We start from the raw sequence: 21,952 nt of genomic DNA on the forward strand, positions 1-21,952 counted from the left end.
TGGTCGAAATAGAATTTACTTTTCTTTTTGTCTGAAAGTGACACCAAGAGAGAACTGAAAGGTGTGGACTATGTTGTAAATGAAAACTCAAAGGTTCTGTTAAGTGTTTGTTGACACTCACCATATTGTGGAAGCAGCTAGGCAGTGATCGCCTTTGAAGTAAAATGGGCTGAAAATCTCAATATACGAATTTGTATGTGAATGCTGAAATCAGAAATGGCGATATATATTTTCAAAAAACTTTGTCAATTCGCCAATTTCTACTGCCTTCAGCAGTGTTTTTTACTTGTTCGTAAGAAAGAGCGCGGACCATTCGGGTAATGTTCGTCTATTTCCGCCGATGATGCTCTAAACTGGGGCTCTGTCTATACGATACAGGACGCTTTGAACCGGTCTCGTAATTGAACAATGAAACTAGTCTCTTTTTTATTTGACAGATTATAAGAACTGAATTAGCATCACGTTGAGTAATTCAATAATTGGTTAATGCTTTGGGCTTTCGCATTCGTCACTACTCGCCGCTATTCGTAACTTGCAAACGTGACCAAACATTCGTAACACACTCGTGTTATTCCGGGACAAGCCGAATGGCGAGATTACGGAAAGGGGCGAGTGGTAACACGAGTATGCATTTGGAATATATCGGATGTGTTCGGCATTCAACATTTGGTGCTCGTCTCCGAGATTTTATAGTTTCGCAACGTACTTCGGAGTGAAAACGCATTGTGCTGAAAGGAAAAGAAAATGGCGGACAGTGTGGACATAGATTTGTATGCAAATATTGAAGACGATTTTAATCAGGTTCGTAATATTTTACACGTTACCATAACATTTGATGTTGTCTGGAGTGTTTCTTAGCCGCAGAAAGAACTAATGTCGATAAGTAAAATCGCATCCTAGTTTCTTAATTGCAGGGCAAAGAATGGACGCAAGCTTTCGCTTTCCTTGCGCACAGCGTCGTTTGTCGTCTGCCTGAAACCGGCAAAATCAAAATTGGCTATCGCGGGGAATATATATCTTAAACATGTATTCAACTTCGATTGTGGCCGATTGTTTCGCACCAGTTATGAAAACTTGTACCGGACTTTTGAAAATAGGGTTTAAAAATACACCGGCCACAAAAAATTTTTCACGCATCCTGCCCCGGAGTAATTATTTTTTCTAAAATACAATGTTTCATTTTATCACTTCGTACGGGTGCATGGCGAAAAGGGTCTGTTTGTGTTTTTTCGCATTATGGCATATGCCAGTTTGAAATTGCGCAAATATTTGGGGCAGCTCAAGGACAATGTGTTTGACATATTTGCAATAAAGAGTTCAGAAAAATATTGCAGTGTACTACATTGTCTGAAGTTTGATTGCTACGTGCTATTTTTTAAGGTTTGCAAGGTTTTCATTTCAAGAACATTAGCAGCCAAAATATCCCAATACCTGATGGTATTTCAGATTTTTTAAATGTACCGTCACATGTTTTCTGTTGACATACTATATACATTTCTGCTTGACCATTGTGAATCACAGTTCGCAATTTACAAAATGTGACTTTACTGGGAGCTTGTTTATCAACTAGCACCTTCCTGTTTTAAGAAGTTTTAGTGCTATCAAAACCTGTGTGATAAGTCGTCTGCTTGGTGTTGATATTGGCCGTCAGAAAATCGCATGGCCTGTCCGAAGCTCAGTGGATGTAGATAGCAAGCCAATGAAGTGAGCAAAAACATTTGGTGTCATTCCAAAGTGTTTTTATTAGAGGGTTCAGGCTAAAAACGTCACCATAGCAAAATGGCACCTGGCAAAAACGGCACCATTTGGACATAACGGAACCTCGACTTGGCAAAAATGGCTACAAATCTTATGGCGAAAACAGCACCAACTAAAATCTTATGGGGAAAACTAGTTTGTTATAAAATAATCGGATTGCGGAAATGGGCATCCCATAGCTGATAATCGGATTTCAGAATGTTTAGATAGTAAATACATCTACTGTGCCGACAGTGATTGGAAAGGGCATCCCAATTTAGCGTGAAAACATCGCAACCTTTGATGTTTTAAGTACATTTACTCAACTGAAATCGCCCAGTGTCAAACTCAGTGTCAAAAAAATCCAAAGATAATATTTATTTAATGTACAAATATATTAAAATATCTAGTTTTACCATATAACATGGCCAGTGAGTTTTGAAATTGTATATTTGTTGCTTATGAAAAAGACAAAAAAATTCAAATGCCACATCTGTGACATCAGCCTCTGGAGTTGTGACACATGAACATTGAGTGAAATTGGGTGGTGTAAAGTAAATATAAAAATATATTTTCCCGAACTGTAAATACTGTAGAAGATACTGGGATAAGTTAGATACCATTAACAATTTTGTTTGATTTTGACTTAAGTTTGTCGGATACAAACATCTGACATAAATATGCACGGATTTTGAGAATGACTCATATGTTGATATAATCTTGCTAATGTTATAATGAAATGAAATAAAACATAAGTCAACGTCATACTTTGTTTTATATATGGTGCCGTTTTAGCCCAGAAATCAGTAGCTGTTTTCGCCAATATCATGCCGTTTTCGCCTAACAAATTTGGTGCCGTTCTGCTGTGGTGCCGTTTTAGCTATAACCCTTATTAGAGATGGGCGGTTTTATGGGTAAACCATGTTTTTTTGCATGAGCCGGTATGTACCACGGAAGGTCGCAGAAAACGGGGTTTTTTTCTCATTTAAATAAAACACTATTATCTCTTCACAAAGATACTTCTTAGCAAAATCTCACTAGTTTCTCTTTACATGGTTTCTTTAAAATGCCGCTATCCAATGTAGGTTGAATGAAGAAAATACTCGAACGAAAAGTACTGGCAATTGCATTGATGTAACTTTGTTGTTAACTTGTTGTTCAGTGTTGAAATTTTCAATTTTATATGGAACTTGGAAGTTTGTGAAGGATATCATCTCAGTTTACTATTCCTTTTTGTGATGACTGATGAGTAATAACTAGTGATGAGTGCTTTTGCAAACTAAAACTTCCACTCCTAGTAATTTAATACCTGAATAATGCTGAATTCCAGAATCTCATTGCTCAGCCATGAATCGTGTAATATTTCTAGTCAGTGTGATTTTTGTGAAGTCATTTTGTGATATTGTCAAGTTGTTAGCTTAATGTCATTGACTTATTGGAATTAACAAGATTGTGTATTTTGTTCATAACGTTTGAATTGTTGAACTTGGCAGTCAGCTCAGTTTTGAAGTTTTCAGATTTCATCTTCTTGTGGAAGTTTCCTGTTGTGATGACTGAAATTCACAGAATAAAAAAGTCTAAAACACTTTTGTATTTTTCATACTTGTTTATTATAGTTATGACATTACCTCATGGTCCAATTCATTCAAAATCATTAAACAAGACAATTGGATTCATTAGTTAGTAGTTACTGCCGCACCGTATACCGTGGTACTTGAACAAAAGCCTTGGTATACCGTGGTACTGAAATTTTCGTGGTACCCAACCCTAGTTGTTATCAATGGAGACTTTCAAAAAGTTTCATATATAACATCTGAATGTAATTTACCATGTCATAATGTTGGTACCACATAACCATGATAATTGATAACTACTCCGATATCTGTGTGCATTTTATTAGCATTTATGCTTCATCCAAGTGGAAATGATTGAAAGAATTACCTTTGAAAAGTTTATGAAGTCATGCAAATATCTTTGAAAAGTTTATGAAGTCATGCAAATATCTTTTTGTCCTTAGTCTTCAGCAAAATCACTTTGCACGAAACTACGATGTTAGCTGTTGGACCCATTTTACCTGGATTTAACAATTTTCTCCAGTTAAGATGTATTCCCTTGTTGGCACCAACCCCACATTCAGGTGCTTTGAAATTGTTTGAGAATTTAAAAAAAATATTTATTTGTGTTATAGCTTGTTACTACTGTCATAATCATTACTTCATCAATGTGCAGACAAACAGTGTTGATGCTGGACATAAGTGCTATTAGTTAAATTCCACAGAAGTAAATGTTGTGCTTTCTGATGATAATGTACAGTGATTGTCACGATACATTCAAACATGTTCTGTTTATCATGCCCATGACTGCATGCCTCTGTCCAGTCACCATGAAAATGAGGTCTTATTGGGGTTACCGTTACCCAATCATTGTGTGCGAAGAGATTTCAATCGATATTTGTTGAGTGATTTGATCTTTTGTTAACTATGACTTTGACGAGTTGCGGTGGGGTAGCCTAGTAGTTAAAGCGTTCACTCGTCACGCTGAAGACCAGGGTTCCATTCTCCATGTGGGTACAATGTTTGAAGCCCATTTGTGGTGTCCCCTGCTGTGATATTGCTGGTATATTTCAAAAAGCGACGTAAAACTAAACCCGCTCACTCTCTCCTTTTTGACGAAGCATTATTGCAATATCATTTCGATGATTGTCAATTGTTGCAGTGGTATTACTATTAAATTAAACTGACTTCATTGCTCCATAATTATAAAGTCACAGTGTTGACAACAATGTTACAGTTGGTCATTTTCCCTCCTGTTGATGCAACATGGCAACTTTGAAATAAGTGTCCTGATGCATAATTTGTTTTATTCATAATTATGTGTGACAGTGCAAATTATCGATTGTTATGCATACTATAGACCATACCATTAGTGTTTGTAAATTCTTTTGATATAGTACAATCATCAGATCATAGGGGACGCAATTACTGTGTCTTTTTTGACTCTAGTAGTTACATGTGTCAAGTTTTCATCTCTTGTTCTCCTTAGTTAGGTATATCATGAAATAAAAATCAGATATAACACTTGCATGATCAAGTTCTGTGTTAGACAGTATTTATTCACTTCTATGCAAAAGTATTTATCACTAGTTTGTTTTCATGTTGCATTTCAGGACACAGATTTTGCCAACCATGGAGACGACTTATATGATGATGTCATCACAGCTGGCTCTAGTAGTGAGGGCATTGATGTGAGTATTTGCTGATGAACTGTTATAATAATAACAATAAAAATTATTCTGCCATGGCTTAATGTAAGGCCAGACCAATTTAATTTGTTTGACAGATCCGCCAGTCATATTTTTTTAAGAATATGAAAATAAAATAAAATAATTTTCCCCGCTCAAAAAATAAAATTTTAGTATTTTTATTGGCCAAAAGTGTAAATGTGCAAGAAATGTTTTTAGATTGTTTTTTGCCCCATATACACTTCATAAATTGCCAAAAGTAAAATACTTTTAGTATTTAAAAGGAATATTACTTTGACTGGTGGTTTTTATTTTTATGTTTTGCCCCTCCTGCCTTTAGGTTTTCTGAGGACAAAAATCCGTAAAACAAGAAATAAAATTGGTCTGGCCTAATATTGAATTTGATATGGTTTGAAATTATTTGGGTGTACTTTGGGGCCAGCTGCAGTTGTATTTCAAAGTATAGTAATCAAGGACTCCCTAAGTGTTCAGCTTTTATTATTGGGATTTTATCAAGTGTGCCTCAGGGCTTTCATAAAGATATATAAATAAGTGAAACATTGGGAGTATGGCCAATCCAGCTGATTCGTCTCACTGGCTCTTCAAACCGTAGGGTTTTCATATGATTACAGGTTAACAATGGACAGATTTATTTTACGTGTCAGGAACAGTCTTACAATATATTGCATATGAAAGGTTGACATCTGTTTTGGTGAGGACACATTATTTGTCAACCTGGACAAATTTAGTGACTGCTAACAAGTGACAAATTAGATGTTTGATTGGCATTTTAGAAGATGCTATTTGATGAACATAGAGACTTTTCTGGGTTTCATCAAACAATGTAAAGAAGTTGGTACCAAACAATAAAAAGAAGATGAAACCCAGAAAAGTCTCTATGTTCATGAATTTTGACAGTTTGCTTGTCCTGGGTCAAATTCACAAATTTCTTAGTTCCACTTCCCTGATCCAGTAATTATGAGCTTCATTACTTGTGGTAATATCTAACCGCCTCCGTGGCGTAGTGGTTAGAGCGTCTGCCGAGAGAGCGGCAGGTCGCGGGTTCGATCCCCCGACCGCGTCATACCCAAAGACGTTAAAATATGGTACTTGTTGGTCCTTGCCTGGCGCTTGGCATTTATAGGTACAACAAGGACTGGTCGGCTCGGAGTCAGTATAATGTGTCTGAGTGGGGTATTCATGCTTCACTGCGGCATGGTATCTCAGTGGGCTAGCACTTTAAAACCAGCTTCAGTCTGGGCTAGTACAAGCAGCCGCACATACACACGCATGCACATCGTCATATGAGCGAAATATTCTCAAGCACGACGATAAACCCAATTTCACCTAACCTCTGGTAATATCTGAATCGCAGGACTCCCTGCATTATCATCTTTTTGATGTCAGAGTTATATCAAAGGTCCATTGACTTTCATTCTTGTTTTGTACTTCCCAAATAAAATATGTGGAAATCTTTGGGGTGACCGTTTCATTTGATTTTTTTTCACAGAGGAATACAGATTCCAAGTCACACACGCCAATGCTTTCCAGCACACAATATACTGGGAAGAAGTTCATGTGCTATGTGGGAAACTTAACATGGGTGAGTTACAGAGTAACAATTTTGTCCGCTCTTGCATAATTTATGATGACACATGTCCATTACAATTTCTGTATTCCCAAAAGATATTTACAAGATTTCACACATTATATTTGAATGAATGGACTGTAATGGGATTTAAACTGTTTTTGAATTAGAGAAAATGTGACTTTAAGATCTGAGAATGACATTTAATGGTTATTTAATTTTGATATATTAGATCATAGTTGACTGAAAGGTTGAGAAATAATTAGAATCCTTTGTGGAAGTTATCACATCGTATATGCTGTCCACACAGCAGTTTGTGTTATAATGACCATGGAGTATGAGTCACTGAAGTGATGTGAGAAGCTGATAGAGGTACAGGAAATTACTGTGTTACATTGTCAGTGTTGGACCATTTTGTGATATGTTTTTGTTTGTTCATCAGTGGACGACAGATCAAGATTTGACTGATGCATTGACTTCCATTGGAGTCCATGACCTCGTGGAAATCAAGTTTTATGAAAACAGAGCAAATGGACAATCCAAAGGGTATGTCACCTCTCATTTAGCAACTGCTGGGAGCTGTAGAACTCAACTCAACTCTTGGGCATTTATGACGACTTTACCTGGTAGTCTGAACACGGAGCTGTGTAAAATTTAAATCATATCACATTACCTACTATTAGTCTTACCGTCTTCCATATACCATATGTTTTGACACTTCACACTTATATACCGAAAGAAATGTTCTGGCTTATTCAAATGTTCTTTTGGCCAAATTGTGTGTTCTTCGGTCTTGTTGCCACATCTTTTTTCAACTCTTTTTGAATTACAAATGTTTCGTGTAATGTGAGATTATGTTCTATTGAGTTAGAACTACATATATAATTCTTAATTATGAAATTATATGCAAATATTTCAGTTTTGCCCTAGTTGTGGTGGGCTCAGAGTCATCCTCCAGGCATATATTTGAGAAGCTGCCCAAGAAGGAGATGCATGGCCAGGTGCCCCAGGTGACCCCCTACAGTAGACAGGCTCTCAGCCAGTTTGAGGCCGCAGCCAGGAAGGGCGGTGAAGGACCTCCACAAAATGGTTAGACTTTTCAGTGGTGTAAATTTGGCTAGGTCATTGAGTTCGAAATGTGATAAGACCTTTGATAAGAACAGCCTTCACATGTAGACATAGTTTTCTAAGATGTATGAAGCATGTATGGTTTGAAGGTTTTGCAAAATAATAACATCGTGTCGTAAAGACATGATTCACAAAATAAAGACATGATTCACAAAATAATTATACGAATGTCTTGATAATTTCTTGCAGTGGATATATTTTTTAAGGTGATATATATATAGATGGTGGATAAGAGTATATGTTCTTCATATGTATATTATCCAGGCCTACAAAAAACTCTAGCCACTTTTGTTACATTATGCTAATGTTTTCAACGAGCTTTGATTATATGGGTGTAGGTAACAGAAATCAGAGAAGCAATCCTCGTAACCAGCCTCCACCCAACCAACAAGGGAAACCTGGAAACTTCCCTCCTCGTGGCATGCAGCGTCCTCCTCCCCAAGTCTCACAAGGTCCACCCCCACCTGGACCCCCTCATGGTGGCCCTCCACCCATGTATGGAGGTAGGTCACAGTGCAGTATTGGTAGACGTGTTGCCAGGTTGATGATGGGGCTCATTCATGGAACTATTTCTAACCATATTTCAAGTGTTTGAAACTAAGCATGACAGACAAGTCATTTTTCTAACCGCAGTGTTAAAGGTACATGTTTTTATGTCCCTGATTGAATTCTCATTAGGGGTGGTGGGGTAGCTCAGTAGTTAACACGTTTGGTTATCATGCCTAAGTCGGGTTCAATTCCCACATGGGTACAATGTGTGAAGCCTATTTCTGGCATCCCCTGCTGTGATATTGCTACAAGTGGCGTAAAACCCAACTGACTCAAGTGCCTATGAAGAAGTGAAGGAATCTTCAGCATTTTTCCAGTTTGTTTCCAGTTTGTTTCCAGATTACTATACTTTGAGATAGCACATATCATACTTGTAAAACTCTTAATGGTTTACATTCCTGAATTGTGACAGTGCTATTCAGGGCGCGATTTAGATATATATATAGTATGACCAGAAATTATTGAGAATTTTAGGAATATGTTTAATTGGATTTCTAGTATAAACAACCTTGACTAGCTATCAAGTGCTTGGTTTCATTCAAGAGAGACAACTCCGTTAATCATTTTTCATTAGTTTGTGAAGAGTTATCCCCCTTTGTTTACTTGCTAGCAGACAACATTTTCAGGGATCCTCAGTATGGATGATTTAGAGAAGAGGAAGTTGATTTTAGAGTATTATAACAAGGACATCAGATCAGCTAAAGTGATTTCAAGTAGAACAGGCATCCCTTTGTCCACTGTTTATCGTGTTTTGAAAAATATTGCAAATGGATATGGCATTGAGCACCAGGGAGGCGCAGGTAGGACCAGAAAATTGACGGTCAGTGAAAGGAGGCGGCTTGGTATTCTTGTTTCTAAAAACAAACGAAGGAGTTTAGAAAACTTAAGCTGGATATGATTGATAGAGAAACTGTGGCTGTCTGTAAGGCGACAATTAGAACTGAGCTGCATGCAGTGGGTTGGCAGAAAAGTCGAGGAATTCCATCACCGATCATGAAACCTGAACAAAAGGAGCGACGGTTGAACTGGTGCTTACAGCACAGAAATTTTAACTGGGACAATGTGATTTTCTCAGATGAAAGTTCTGTGTGGCTGTTTCCTAATACACTGAAATTCTGGACCAAACAAACTGAAAAACCTTCGTATCATCGCCCAAAGTACAGTCCGAAATTTAACTTGTGAAGGAATGTGTCAATAAGAAAAATCTGACAAATATTGCTGAAATGAAAGAAGAGGTGGTCTGATATTGGGACAGCATGGACCACGACTTTCTAACTTCTTTGATCAGTAGTATGCCCTGCCGCATTGAAGCCTGCATTGCTGCCCATGGTGACTTGACAAAATACTAACTGTTCCCCTGTCTTTGAATCTGGAGTTATGTTCTGCTAATATTCACATTTAATACGTGAGTAATTAGTGAAAAAAATAACAAATTTACAATCTTTAAATTCTCAATAATTTCTGGTTGTACTGTATATGCTTAGTTGCACAAATTGAAATATGAAGATTGTTATTGACTATTCGATTGCTTTGATTTCAGGACCACCCAGACTTGGTCCTCCGCCACAACTTCCTCCCCCTGGAGGGCTCCCACCCCCAGGAGGACCCCCTCTGAGACCTCCACAGGGACCCCCTCCACCAGGAATGGTAGAGGTTAGTATGTGACAAGCTTACTCATTCATCTAGACTGATGCAATTTGTCTATTATTCAAAGTATAGGAAGAAGTTTTAAGGTGGGGTGGGCTTATAATGTTCACAAAATTCAGTCCAGTGTAGTACATGGAAATTGTTTCCCTTCAGAGGTGCATTCTCAGATATGCTTTGCATCTAGCTTAGAGTTTGGGGAACAACCCTTAAAGACATTATGGGGAATTCTCTTATAAACAATGATTGAAAATGTCATTTGGTATCCATTTCACCATGTGAGTTTTGTCTTTCCTTTGGATGTAGACTGAAATGTGACATACTATTTGAACTCTGCTGTGTAAAATGGGATGTTCATGGTGGAAAAGGTCCACAGAACTTGATCCTTGTCTTTGGGGCAAGATATTTTGGGATAAATTGATACAAAAAGTACTTGTATATGTATGGTACACAACTCTTGGAAAGATAGATACTTATCAGTAACATACCTGTTTGTGGATAATGCTGTCACTGGCGTGTCAGTTTGAGGTTTACAGATTTGGAGCAACCATGATACAAATAAGATATTGCTCTAAGCATGAAAATGTATATGTCCGATTCATACAATTGCATGTAGAATGTGCACTGCTCATTCAAGGGAAAATTGTCTTCTTTCAGCCAATTTTAATAATTTATTTTTTCAGCTTTGGTAGACAATTTGTTTTACCATGTCATGTTATGCCTTGTGACCAATGAAATGAATTACAGTCAACTTCTCATATTATGAATTCATTCACTGAAAAACATATATTAAGTCCCTTTGTTAACCCCTATTCTTGTTTTCATCTGCTTGGATTAAGAACACGATGTGATATTGCATGATGAATAAGTTATTATTCTTACTACTGGTCCAGCTTGAACTTTCACAGTTAAAAATCAAATTTTACTAAGTGACTTGAGATTATATGTGTAGGCTGATTGTAAGATGAAATTACTTCCATGATAGGAAAAATATACTCTACACTTGTTTAATTAATGAGAATCTGTCACAAAAACATTAGAAACAAGGTTTTGGTGCATAAAATATTTTGATATTGTAACCTAATATAAATTATCTCATTTCAAAATACATTCGAAAAGTATTCGCTATAAACCTGAAGTCCCCTTCGAGTTCGATGTATCAGAAGTTGACTGTATTTTTGCAGCCTCCAAGAATGGGCCCTGGACCCCCTCCCCATCTTCGTGGTCCCCCAGGTCCAGGTCCTGACCCCAGGGGTCCGCCCCCACCTATTAGGCCAGAGTGGGATAGACCTCCAGGTAGGTTGTTAGTTATTGAAACAGTGTTACAAGACATGAATGTAGACTTTACTCAAACTAAAGGGGGAGGTCCTACAGGGAATACCCTACATGTATTGCACTTGTTTTTTAGCTTTGATATTGATATGATGCACAAAAGCCACAATGTTTAGGTTAGTGATGACCCTTCACTTTGTCAGAACATAGCATTTTACAAACTGTTAAAGTTATCTGCACATCACTGCACAGTGATAATGAAGAGTTACTGATGCTGTATCATGTGGTGTTAACTCATATTAGCTATTGATGTATGGTATTGAGAAAATGTATGAAAAAGAAGTCACCTTTCTTAAAATTTGTTTTTTATTTAAACTACATATGATACGTCAGTACAAATCATTATGACCTCAATATTTTTAGTCACTTCAACTGAACTTCAAGATATTTACATTCATACTATATCTGACATGTGACAAGTTTCTGAACAAAAGATTTAGTTGTATCAACCAGCTCCCAGATGTCCTTTCCCAATTCATTTCATCACTCTGTACTTATTTCTTATCACATGGACCATCATTACTATCACTACAAGACAAAAACAAATATTACTGGTCTTGGGCTTTCTCCTGGCTTAATTTGCATCCTGCTTATGTAGGTCATTTCATACCCAGGGCAACTAGTCAATTTACTTTGTGGTAGGATTAGATTTAACTTATTCCGACAGATTTAAGTATATGTGCATCTCAGATCATGTTTATCACAAACACCATTGATCTTTCTGCTTAGCTTCATAATAGCCACAGTACATGATACATTTCATGTTTATCCATACATTTGATATTTATCCTACACAGGGTGTTTCATTTTTTCTGCATGTTCTTTTTGTTTCGTCTTTTTATGCTTTTGTTCTAATAAGTGAATTATCCCCTTAAATCGTTTAAGACAGGGTTGGTTTTTTTATTATTTTTTTATTATCTTATCCCACTATCCGCACCATTTTTGTTATTTGCCTTTTAGAAACCATGGTTGTAACCAGTCAACCTCCACCCCCGGGGGGTAAGTTAGGGGAGATAACTCCTATTTATGTGGTATCATGGGCCATCTCTTCCTGCATTTTGTTTGTAATCCTTAAAAAGAGCATGCCAATCATTTCCCCCCTGTGTTTTACTCTCAGAGTAGTGTTACTATGGTTACTGAATCTTTTGACACTTTACAATTATTGCAAGAAATTTATTTTGGCTGGTTAGTGTCAAAACTGTTGTGCAACTATAAGGTAAGTTTATGTGAAGTGTCATGTCATACATTTTTTCAAGAAGTTTTTTAGGCATTTTGAAATGGTGTTAGCTGTTTAGTTGACCTTGGTTGCCTAAGGTGAGGGCAGACAACTCTTGGCTTCCTTGTTGACAGGTTGTCTTTTTCCGATGTAATCATATTGTAATAAAAGACTATGTCATGTTGCATTTTTCTTGTTTTTGATTTTAGTAAGTAGATAGATATTTCTTTGAGGGCTTTTCAACTCTACCCATGGTTGTGGTGATACATACCTAATCAGAATCCTTATTAGCATCAAATGGGCAGAAAATGTTTTTTAAAACCTTTGCAGCTAATGTATAGTTCCTTGCTCATGTTAATGATCAGTTAATGTTCTTATGTTCAAAACATGGAAACTCAGGCTTGCTGAAATGTACCTTCTGTATGTAAAAATTCAGAAGTAATTGTCAGTCCCAAATGAGCGACATACACAAAGGAAGTAGGTCCATATGTGATAAATTCAAAGGGACTTCTCAAATCAGTAAGTTATCCAGACGTAGCTATTCACAGGAACAATAACAATGACATTGACAGTTGCTGACAGTATCAGGACATGATTGCAATGTCTGGAATTGTTACACCCAAACTTGACCCAACCTATGCAGTTACCTTACCTGTTCAAAATTTGGCAATATAGTAATTCAGTAAGAGGACTGCATCAATGAGGAAATCATTGAATATGCTAATCAGTTGACATATACAGGGTGCTAATTCTGTGTATTTTGTGGTAGTAAGGATTCTGAGGTAAGTAGAAACTGGTATGTTATGTCCCCAGCCTATTGTCCACATGTTCAGTGATGGGTGCTCTCTCCTCCTCCCTTACCTGGTGACTGCATATTGAATACTTCTCTCATTAATCTACCTCATCTAGAAATGAGTAAAGTTTTGATTTATTGTCAAAAGATGCTCAGCCACGAATGAATGTCATGTAATGAGATGTGTGTATTACTTACCAAAATACCTTTTGTCATGTACTGTCATGTCAGTCTGAGCAAAAAGAAATTTGAGACATTCAGACTTGCTCTTGGCATAATTTTCAGTAGAATTTACTGTTTTGTTTATCAGCTGAGCTCAGTCCAATCAGATTCTTACAGGAGTTGTTTTTTGTTTGGAATATTGGTTCTAGTTGCACACTAGTTATTTTTATTAAGCTATACGACAGTGCTATGTTGGTGACAGTTGGTACCAGTTACCAGTGTATTATTAGTGTAGAATTAATATGTTTCATCATCATTGAAGTGTTCAATGGAGCATATTGTGATAGGATGCAGAGTTGTTAACTTTTAGAAAGGAAATGTTCAAAAATGATATGTCAGTGTGAATATTTGCAGTGTAATTTGACTTATCCGGGTATCAGTTGGCAAACAATGGGTCAAAGTATGGATAGTAATTAGATTAGTAGCCACCCTAGAAAACTATTCTAACCTCAGTTCATAACATGAAAACTAAAACGTATGTATACAATAATTGGTTTCTTATATGACTGTAAACATCATCGTACTGTTTATTCTGAGTTGTTCAGTTTTAAAAAGGCTTATCCCAGTTTTTGTCTGTTCTTTGATACAAGTAACCAGAAGGCATCAACTCTGATTTGATTTTCAGATGTTACTTGTTTATCCTATGGCACTTAGATTTCATTAGACACCAATCCACATTAAGAATCCTGGGATATATTTTGCCTCCTTTTGTGACAGGATTTCTCTATCCCTGTACTTTTTACCCATAGAGCATGTGCACATAATCTCCAGTAGTACAAAAATGCAACCTTTGGCCTGTCGCGTAGGAATGACTTCATTTTTTGCACAAAACTTGCATATATATGTAACATTTTACATGATCTTGTCATGGTTGTCAACCAATGAGTAATTCAGGAATTGGGACCTTGTTGAATTTAGATTGTGACCTTGATTATTTCAGCTCCGTTCCCCCAACGCTGGGCCTCCACCCCCGCAGCCGGTCCCCCCTCCGGGTCTAAGACCTATGGGACCAGGTACTGCACTTTGTTATATTTGGATTAGGAGATTACACTGTACAGCAGGGTTTGACAAATGTACTGGCACTCGAGAATTGGCCAGGGATGGAAATTTGCACAAGCCCTTAACACTGAGGCATTTGGACTCATGTTAAAAATATTATGAGGGCTTGTAGAATTTGGCATTTGTTTTTTTATTTATCCCTTTTTTGCAATTTAGGCTTATACAAATTTCAGTTCAATTTCCACCGAATTATTCCTGTACAATTTTATCAGGACCAGAATGTTAATTTTGAGATGTGCTGTGGAAAATATTGTATGTGTGGCTCTTTGGTTTGTTTACTGAAGTTGTAACATGTATGTATGAAAACTATGTATGATATTTTGTACCCTTGGATATTTGGCATTATTAACAATGGTCCTGATGACTTCCTGAAAAAACCCCAGTGCTATTGTGTAAGAATATCAGCATGAATGTTTGATATATATGCAAGGATATGTATTAAATATATACCACTGACTGATGTTATCAAGTTTCAAACCTGTTTTGTTAGCCTGCCCGTGTGCAATGGTGTGCTGTGAGGTTTTGGGGCCACTATCCTTGTCATGTCGTTTTGTGAATTTTTTTATTTTGTTTAGTTATGACATGCTCCAATGCTGTGACATTAATTGACTTAAAATTGTTTGATCGGCATTCTAGAAGTTGGAGGGTCAAATATGAAACATACAACTTTATGGAAGACAACTTCTTGTTTATGACGTCGCTCTATGCAATAAACAAGAAGTTGTCATCCATAAAGTTATATGTTTCATAGTTGACTTGTGCTGTAAAGTGTTTTTTGTGTTGGTAATGTTTTTGAAACATGTGAAACAACAATAGAAAGAATCCAATGATTTTCTGACAATAGAAATTTTCCTGTTCAACAAGAGTGAGGATAGCTCTACAGAATTCACTTGTCTTGTCCTGACTTGTTTTGTTAAGCCATTGTTTGTAACTGCTTGTTAACTTGCTTGAAACATATATGTTTGTTTATTAACTGATTGATGACTACCGACAGGATTCCCTGGTGGCCCTCCGTCACAGATGCCACCCGTGCCTGGCCCTCCTCCTGGACACATGCAAGCGCCAGCCCCCCATGTCAACCCAGCCTTCTTCCCACCCCCCCACAATCAAGCTCCACCACCAGGGCCAGCGGTAAGTACCACAGTAGATGCATGATCATGCAGGTTGTGCTACATGTACATATTCTTAGCTTCACGATCATGTTTCTTGGAAACTACTGAAGTTGCGTGAAAAAAGCTTGCAAGGAAATTTGGTCCCATGAATTTTCATCCATTGCTTAATAATTGTTCATTTTAAAACCATAAGACTGGAATGCTGCTGTCATTTTAATGTGTGAGTGCTGCTATATGATGCAAATGCCTTAGGGCTAAAATGCTTCTTTTTGGTAATATGCTAAAGTAATGTTTTTAATATATATATATATTTTTTTAAAGCTAATGTGTTTTTGAAGCATTATTGTTTTTATTTTCAGCCTGGTGATCCATATGGACGGGGTCCACCACCTCAGTCATATCCTAATGATCCATTCATGGGCCGACCTCCTCCAGAAAGGTAAGTTCCTTGACTGGCTGCTGCAAAACAGTACAGATGGCTTTGAGTTAGAAGCAGGGATGAGAATTTTCCGCGGAATTCCGGGAATTTCATAAGGCCAAGGGTAATTTTTGTGAATCGTCTAAATCTGATAGATGCTAAACCCCCGCTAGTTTTCAGAGTTTTCTCAAAACTTCATTCTGATCCCTGTAGAACGGTCAGGGCCTTGTTTTCATACTTGAATCTCTGATTAAAGAGGAAATAACACCAAATTGTGTCACTTACCTGTCAGCTGCTCTCCGGGATAATATTTGAAGATGACACTTGTGAATCTATATTCCAGTTCTTTGACTGGAAAATAATCAATTTGAACAAAAGTCAGTAAAAGTCCATTACACCGGTATCCCCTTTTTGTCCCCTGCCGGAACACGGAACGAGGGACTATGTATTCAGTGGCGTCTGTACTTACATCTCGATTCTTGTTTACGCGATATCTCATGAACTGTTGGACCCAATGTCTTCGAAATTGGGGGATTACCCAGACACCAGTCGATTTGGGTGACCTTGACCTTATCTTCAAGGTCACCACGACACTTTGACCACTTTTCAAACTCTTGTTAACGCGATATCTCATAAAACATTGCACCCAATGTTTTCAATTATGTCGACAGCCTACATTGGGTGATTATGCAGACACCGGTCATTTCAGGCATCTTGTTTGTGACCAAAAAATAAAAAGTAGTAAATATAGATATTCCATTCCTTAGCGGAGGGGGACATTGCCATATCAGTGGCAAACACTTGTTAAGTAATGAATTGGTTGAAGTGTTGTAGAACCCTGCTATATTAGATTGAACAGATGCATGTTTATGAAAGGCTTTATGAGCTGTACACTTTGTGGATGTGGATGTATCTACTGTTAATTCTGATGTAATTAGGTCAAGGAAATCTTTGACATTCTTTCTTCCTTGTATTAGATTATTTTTCTGTTTCATGCCCACGTTGACATGTTCATTGGAAAATGATTTCTTGCCTTGAATGAGATGTGGTATTGTGTCACTTCAGAAGTCTACATATCTTTTCCTATATGTTCTCTATATAAGGACTAATTAGTGAAATAAGCATGTTATTTTTATCATGGCATAAGGATGGAAATCATAAAGTATATATGGTATTAATTTCCCTTGGTTTCAGTCGACATGAGCCTCCTCCACCTGCTTTGAGTGAGCAAGAGTTTGAGGAGATCTTCCAGAGAAACAAGACTGTATCCAGCAGTGCTATCAATAGGGCTGTACAGGATGCAAGTGCAGGTAAAGTTCTGCAGACAGACGTTTCGTGAACGGAATGCATATCTGTGTGCGAAACTCCTTGCTTCAAAGTGCATACTGAAAAATCAGATTTTGTGCATAGAAATTAACACCTGTGGGTCACAGTGCCATGATGCCATGGATTGTAGCTCATAGCTCATACAGTAAGCCTTTCATTTGCCTTGCCCAGGGCCAGATCGTTGCTCTGTTGTAGATATTATGACTGCTGACTTAGCATTAAATAACATCAAGCATACCAAGCCACAAAACAGGATTCTTTGTATGAAGTCTATGAGGTTAAACTGTTGTGTTGCTGTGAATTAAGGTGTTCCCCTGGTTTAACAATGATGATACAATATCAGAACTAATTTCTTTGCAGGTGACTTTGCTAGTGCTATTGAGACGTTGGTGACAGCAATTTCTTTGATCAAGCAGTCAAAGATTGCTGCTGATGACCGTTGCAAGATCCTCATCAGCTCACTCCAAGACACCCTCCATGGCATCGAGGAGAAATCCTATGGATCCAAGTGAGTAGCAAGATAGTCTTCTATTGCTGGATCATACAATTGTTCAGGGCCTAGGGGATAGCCTAGTGGTTAAAGCATCCTCTTGTCACACAGCAGACACGGGTTCGATTCCCCACAATGTGAGAAGCCCATTTCTGGTGTCCTTGCCATGATATTGCTGGAATACTGCTTAAAGCAGGGTAAAACTAAACTTACTTCCTCACTTGTCTGTGAAGATTGATGCCACTGTATCATTGCATGTAACACACCATGTATTCTAAAGAATATATTTCATCGGATAGGGTTATTCATATGGGGATAACCATTGTTTCAACTCTTGTTTCAGGAGCAGTAGCAGTCGCCGATCTAGGTCACGAGAACGTGATCGTGACCGCTGACCGTGAAAAGAGGAGTCGTCACAGGTCCCGCAGAGTCGTGAACGAGAATACCGAGAGAGGAGCAGGGACAGAGATCGCTACCATGATGAGAGACACCGAGAGAGGGACCGAGAAAGGGAAAGGGATAGGGGAGAGCGAGATTACAGCAGGCGGCATTAACAGGTCGGTTTGTTGGAGGTAAACATTTGATCATTTGTTTGGAATTAGTTGACCTGATTTGAAAGTTTCGCAATATAATTATTCTAAGTTACTTCAAGCGAGGTATAACAATTCAGACTAATTTACCTTTCAAATGAATTGATTTTTTATAACAGGGCTTATAAATTTTATGGCTTTGTGGATATGCTTAAAGAGCTGATTTCCTTTTCATTCTCTCTCTAAATCTGGTACTTTAATATTTTTTGCTTCAGCTCTTAACAGATTTGATTTATCAGCTAGCTTCATGTTGTGACTGTCTTTCAGAGTGTTGAATGCTCCGTGATCCAGCTGCTCTTCCCACAGATTTTTCTTTCCAGCATTTCATTTCAGAGTGGCTGTAGGTAACCAGTGAACCCACCAATTCCGTACAGAGTTCTGTAAATTTTGAATTCAAGAAGTACATTTTATGAATAAGGTTTCAACCTAAGCTTGTTTGTGTTTGTAAAGTAACTTTGGGCATTGTTATTTGTCATGGCAGATCCCTTACATTTGGAATTGTTCTGATTTAGCCAGGGGTCAGTTCTGTATCAAAATGATAGAAATGTATTTGAAGTAGAGAGATACTAGCTTCTGTACTGTTCTGCATATATATAATATATACTAAGCATTATCCTTTGTGTTAAGGGGGGACTTTAAATGATGCGTTTCTTTGTCAGATTTCTTTATTCTAGTGTACCCCAGTTGGTTTTGCCAGTCAATTATTGTCCTTCATACTGACTGGCTTTTTGTTGAAGTCCCCCTTTACATGTACACTAGCAGAACGTTGTATTTACCGTCAACACAGTTGTGTTTGATTGCCTTTCCTTCTGTTTGACATCAATGATGTGATTATTTGAATGTTTAATTGAATTGTTTTCATTGCATAATTTTGTCGTGTCATTGTGCTTGCTCCACTTGAACTTTTGATGGGGGACATTGTCTTCATAATAACTTTGGCTTCCCAAATTCCAAAACTGGTAACTGATTTACAACCAGTTCAGAGTAAAAAGGATCATGCATCTCTCTTGTGGTTGGTTAATCCAACACCTGGATTAATTTCCCCACGTCTTAAGCCTATTATTTGTGTAATAATGCTATAAGTTGCATAAAAAAGCCTTTAGCAATTTGGACTGAAAACATCTTTGGATTTGGTGGATTTCTATTGACTTCCCTTTATGCAGTTGTATTTTGTCTTTTGTTAAAATCCTAAGCTCTAAAAATGGAATAATTTGGAATTTGGGAACTAGACCTCTCATCAATACCATTTAATGTTTTTTCTGGATGAAAATCTGTCTTTCCATTTCTTATAGGTTATACATGCTGTCCAATGTGATTTGAACCGATTGTCCCATGCTACATTGAGTGATTAGACTGTATTGTCACATGATATATCTTGTGGAATGTACCGTAAATACTTGTTAAACGTCATCGTCACTTCATCATCATATATGGATCAAGAGTTCAAGCTATGGATTACAGTGGAAAGACTCAAGTATCACCACACTTCCTTGTTCCCAACGCCATGGAAAAGACACTTGCTACAATCATGCAGCTTTTACTGAAATCATTCGTCGTCTTATCTTCTCGTAGCAAGAAGGAGTTTTAACGCTTTCCAATTGCTGTTGTTTCATTTTCAGAATAAAGTTCTTAGCTCATAAGTATAGTTTTGTTATTTACAATGTTTCCTGGTCACAAGGGTTTAGTTAGAATGTGTTAGATGAATTTAGATATTATGGATCTTAAGATTATTGTCAAAAGCTGCTTTGTTCTCTTAAGAATTGTTGTGGTTTTCACTGATTTCATGGCGTTTTAGATGCAATATTATTTATTGATCTGTCCTGACTATAATCAGATCGGCTTCTAAACAATATCAGATTGGATGGCTGTAAGAACCACAATAGTTTTGGGGATGCCTTGTAAACTGTTTCCGATGGTACCGAGGTATGCATGAGAAATGTTCCATTTCTGCCTCAGTAACAGTTGGCATGGTTTAGGAACCCTTCTGTCTTAGCAAGACTTCATAGATACCATTTTTGCAACCTTGACTGAGCACTGTTTTTAAAGTTTTGGAAACTAATGTTCAGGAAAGTGTAAAGTTGACTTAAACTGAATGTGAGAAGCTTACCACCTTTCAGGTTAACAGTAGAAATGTGTATGTTTCACAGACATTGTAGGACAGTCTGAGGTTATATGTGAATGCTTTAACCATACCACTGTGTCGTCCATGTGCATTGTCCAATAATTGATAATCTTGTGGCCATGATTCTTTGCTGTACATAGAGATCAGTTTTAAAACATTTGCAGTTAGCAAATTGAAAGGTAGTTTGTATCAAACTTGGTGTTTGTGCTCAACTGTGGGTCAGTTTCTAAAGAATCCTGCAGCAAATATGAAACTTGATGGACTAAATTTGTTTGGATGAACAGATGTGTTTTTCAGATTGATTATTTGCATTACTTAGAGCTTAAAACTATGGCTGGCTGTCATTAAATGTGTTGTACGTACTTGTGTAGTAGTTTCAAACTGTCTAAGTTTGAAAAATATCAGGTAAGTATTGAACCAATACCATCAGCACTACAGGATGGTGCCGTCATATATACCTGTTAGAATATGAGTATATTGGTATTTATATGGGCTTTACACAGTTAATAAGTACTTTCCTAGAATAATTGATTCTTAGGTAGATCTTTTTAAATTTATCATTTGAGAATAATAAGAGGCACAGATTGCAAAAACTGTGCAGATTTTAATGTTCTGAAGTTGTTAGCTGATGCTTGTTTTCAGCATTTCCTTTGCAATCGTGCATGACACTTTACCTTCTAGAGTCCTATAATGTATCACCTACCTGTGTGGCAGATAGGTGTTATTGTGCTATCCCTCATCGTCTTTGAACAGTTCTGTTTGAGTGGCATAGCAACTATGTCATTGCAAGAATAGTTAACACAACATGTTCTGTTCACAGCATAGTAAGGGGTTCTATTCACTAATCCTTCTGAAGCTTGAAATGTTGCACATTTAATGAAAGGTAGTGGTGTGAATGGAAGGTGTACCTGGTACCCTCTGATTTGGCAAGAACCCCATCACAATAACAATATAAGGAGATCCAAGTTGAAATAACTGTTCAGTCGTTTGTATTTTTTGCAATCCTTAATGACCGTAACCTGTTCCATTTTGTACCACACACTTAGGGAAACTGTTTACCCTTTACAACCTGTTCAGGCTATTATGCAAATGAGATGGCTGTTAAAAATTCACTGACAGAAAAACTTTGAGGAAATATCAATGACAGTTTGAATTGAGAATGGAAATATTTGCTAAGACATAATGTTAATATATATTTTGGTGGCATAACAGATTTATTTGAGAGACAGTTGCTTTGCAAGAAGTTGGTTCCCTAGGGTATTGTGTGTGATATTATGGACAAGGTGGATGGTTACCTGGTGTGTGAGATTCTATGGGTCCTTACTAAGCAGCTGATTTTTAAAGAGGACACTTACATGAATTGAAAAAGTATGAATAATTAGATA

At 37.3% G+C, this 21,952-nt stretch overlaps 1 protein-coding gene across 1 annotated transcript; it reads left to right on the plus strand.

Annotated features, from left to right (window-relative positions):
- The first annotated feature begins 683 nt into the window (after nt 1-683).
- LOC124268803 (cleavage and polyadenylation specificity factor subunit 6-like) lies at nt 684-20,085 on the plus strand. The gene is given in 17 exon segments (XM_046703825.1): nt 684-801; nt 4,904-4,981; nt 6,489-6,581; nt 7,009-7,112; nt 7,486-7,655; nt 8,027-8,197; nt 9,784-9,896; nt 11,072-11,183; nt 12,180-12,404; nt 14,200-14,252; nt 14,391-14,463; nt 15,504-15,640; nt 15,981-16,060; nt 17,234-17,349; nt 17,726-17,873; nt 18,202-18,412; nt 19,738-20,085. Coding segments are annotated over 16 exon segments (1,938 nt in total). The 5' UTR covers nt 684-744; the 3' UTR covers nt 18,410-18,412; nt 19,738-20,085.
- The last annotated feature ends 1,867 nt before the right edge of the window (nt 20,086-21,952 follow it).

This window comes from Haliotis rubra, unplaced genomic scaffold (genome assembly GCF_003918875.1).
Source record: "Haliotis rubra isolate DU_JTF1 unplaced genomic scaffold, ASM391887v1 Scf14, whole genome shotgun sequence".
Lineage (NCBI taxonomy): Eukaryota > Metazoa > Mollusca > Gastropoda > Lepetellida > Haliotidae > Haliotis > Haliotis rubra.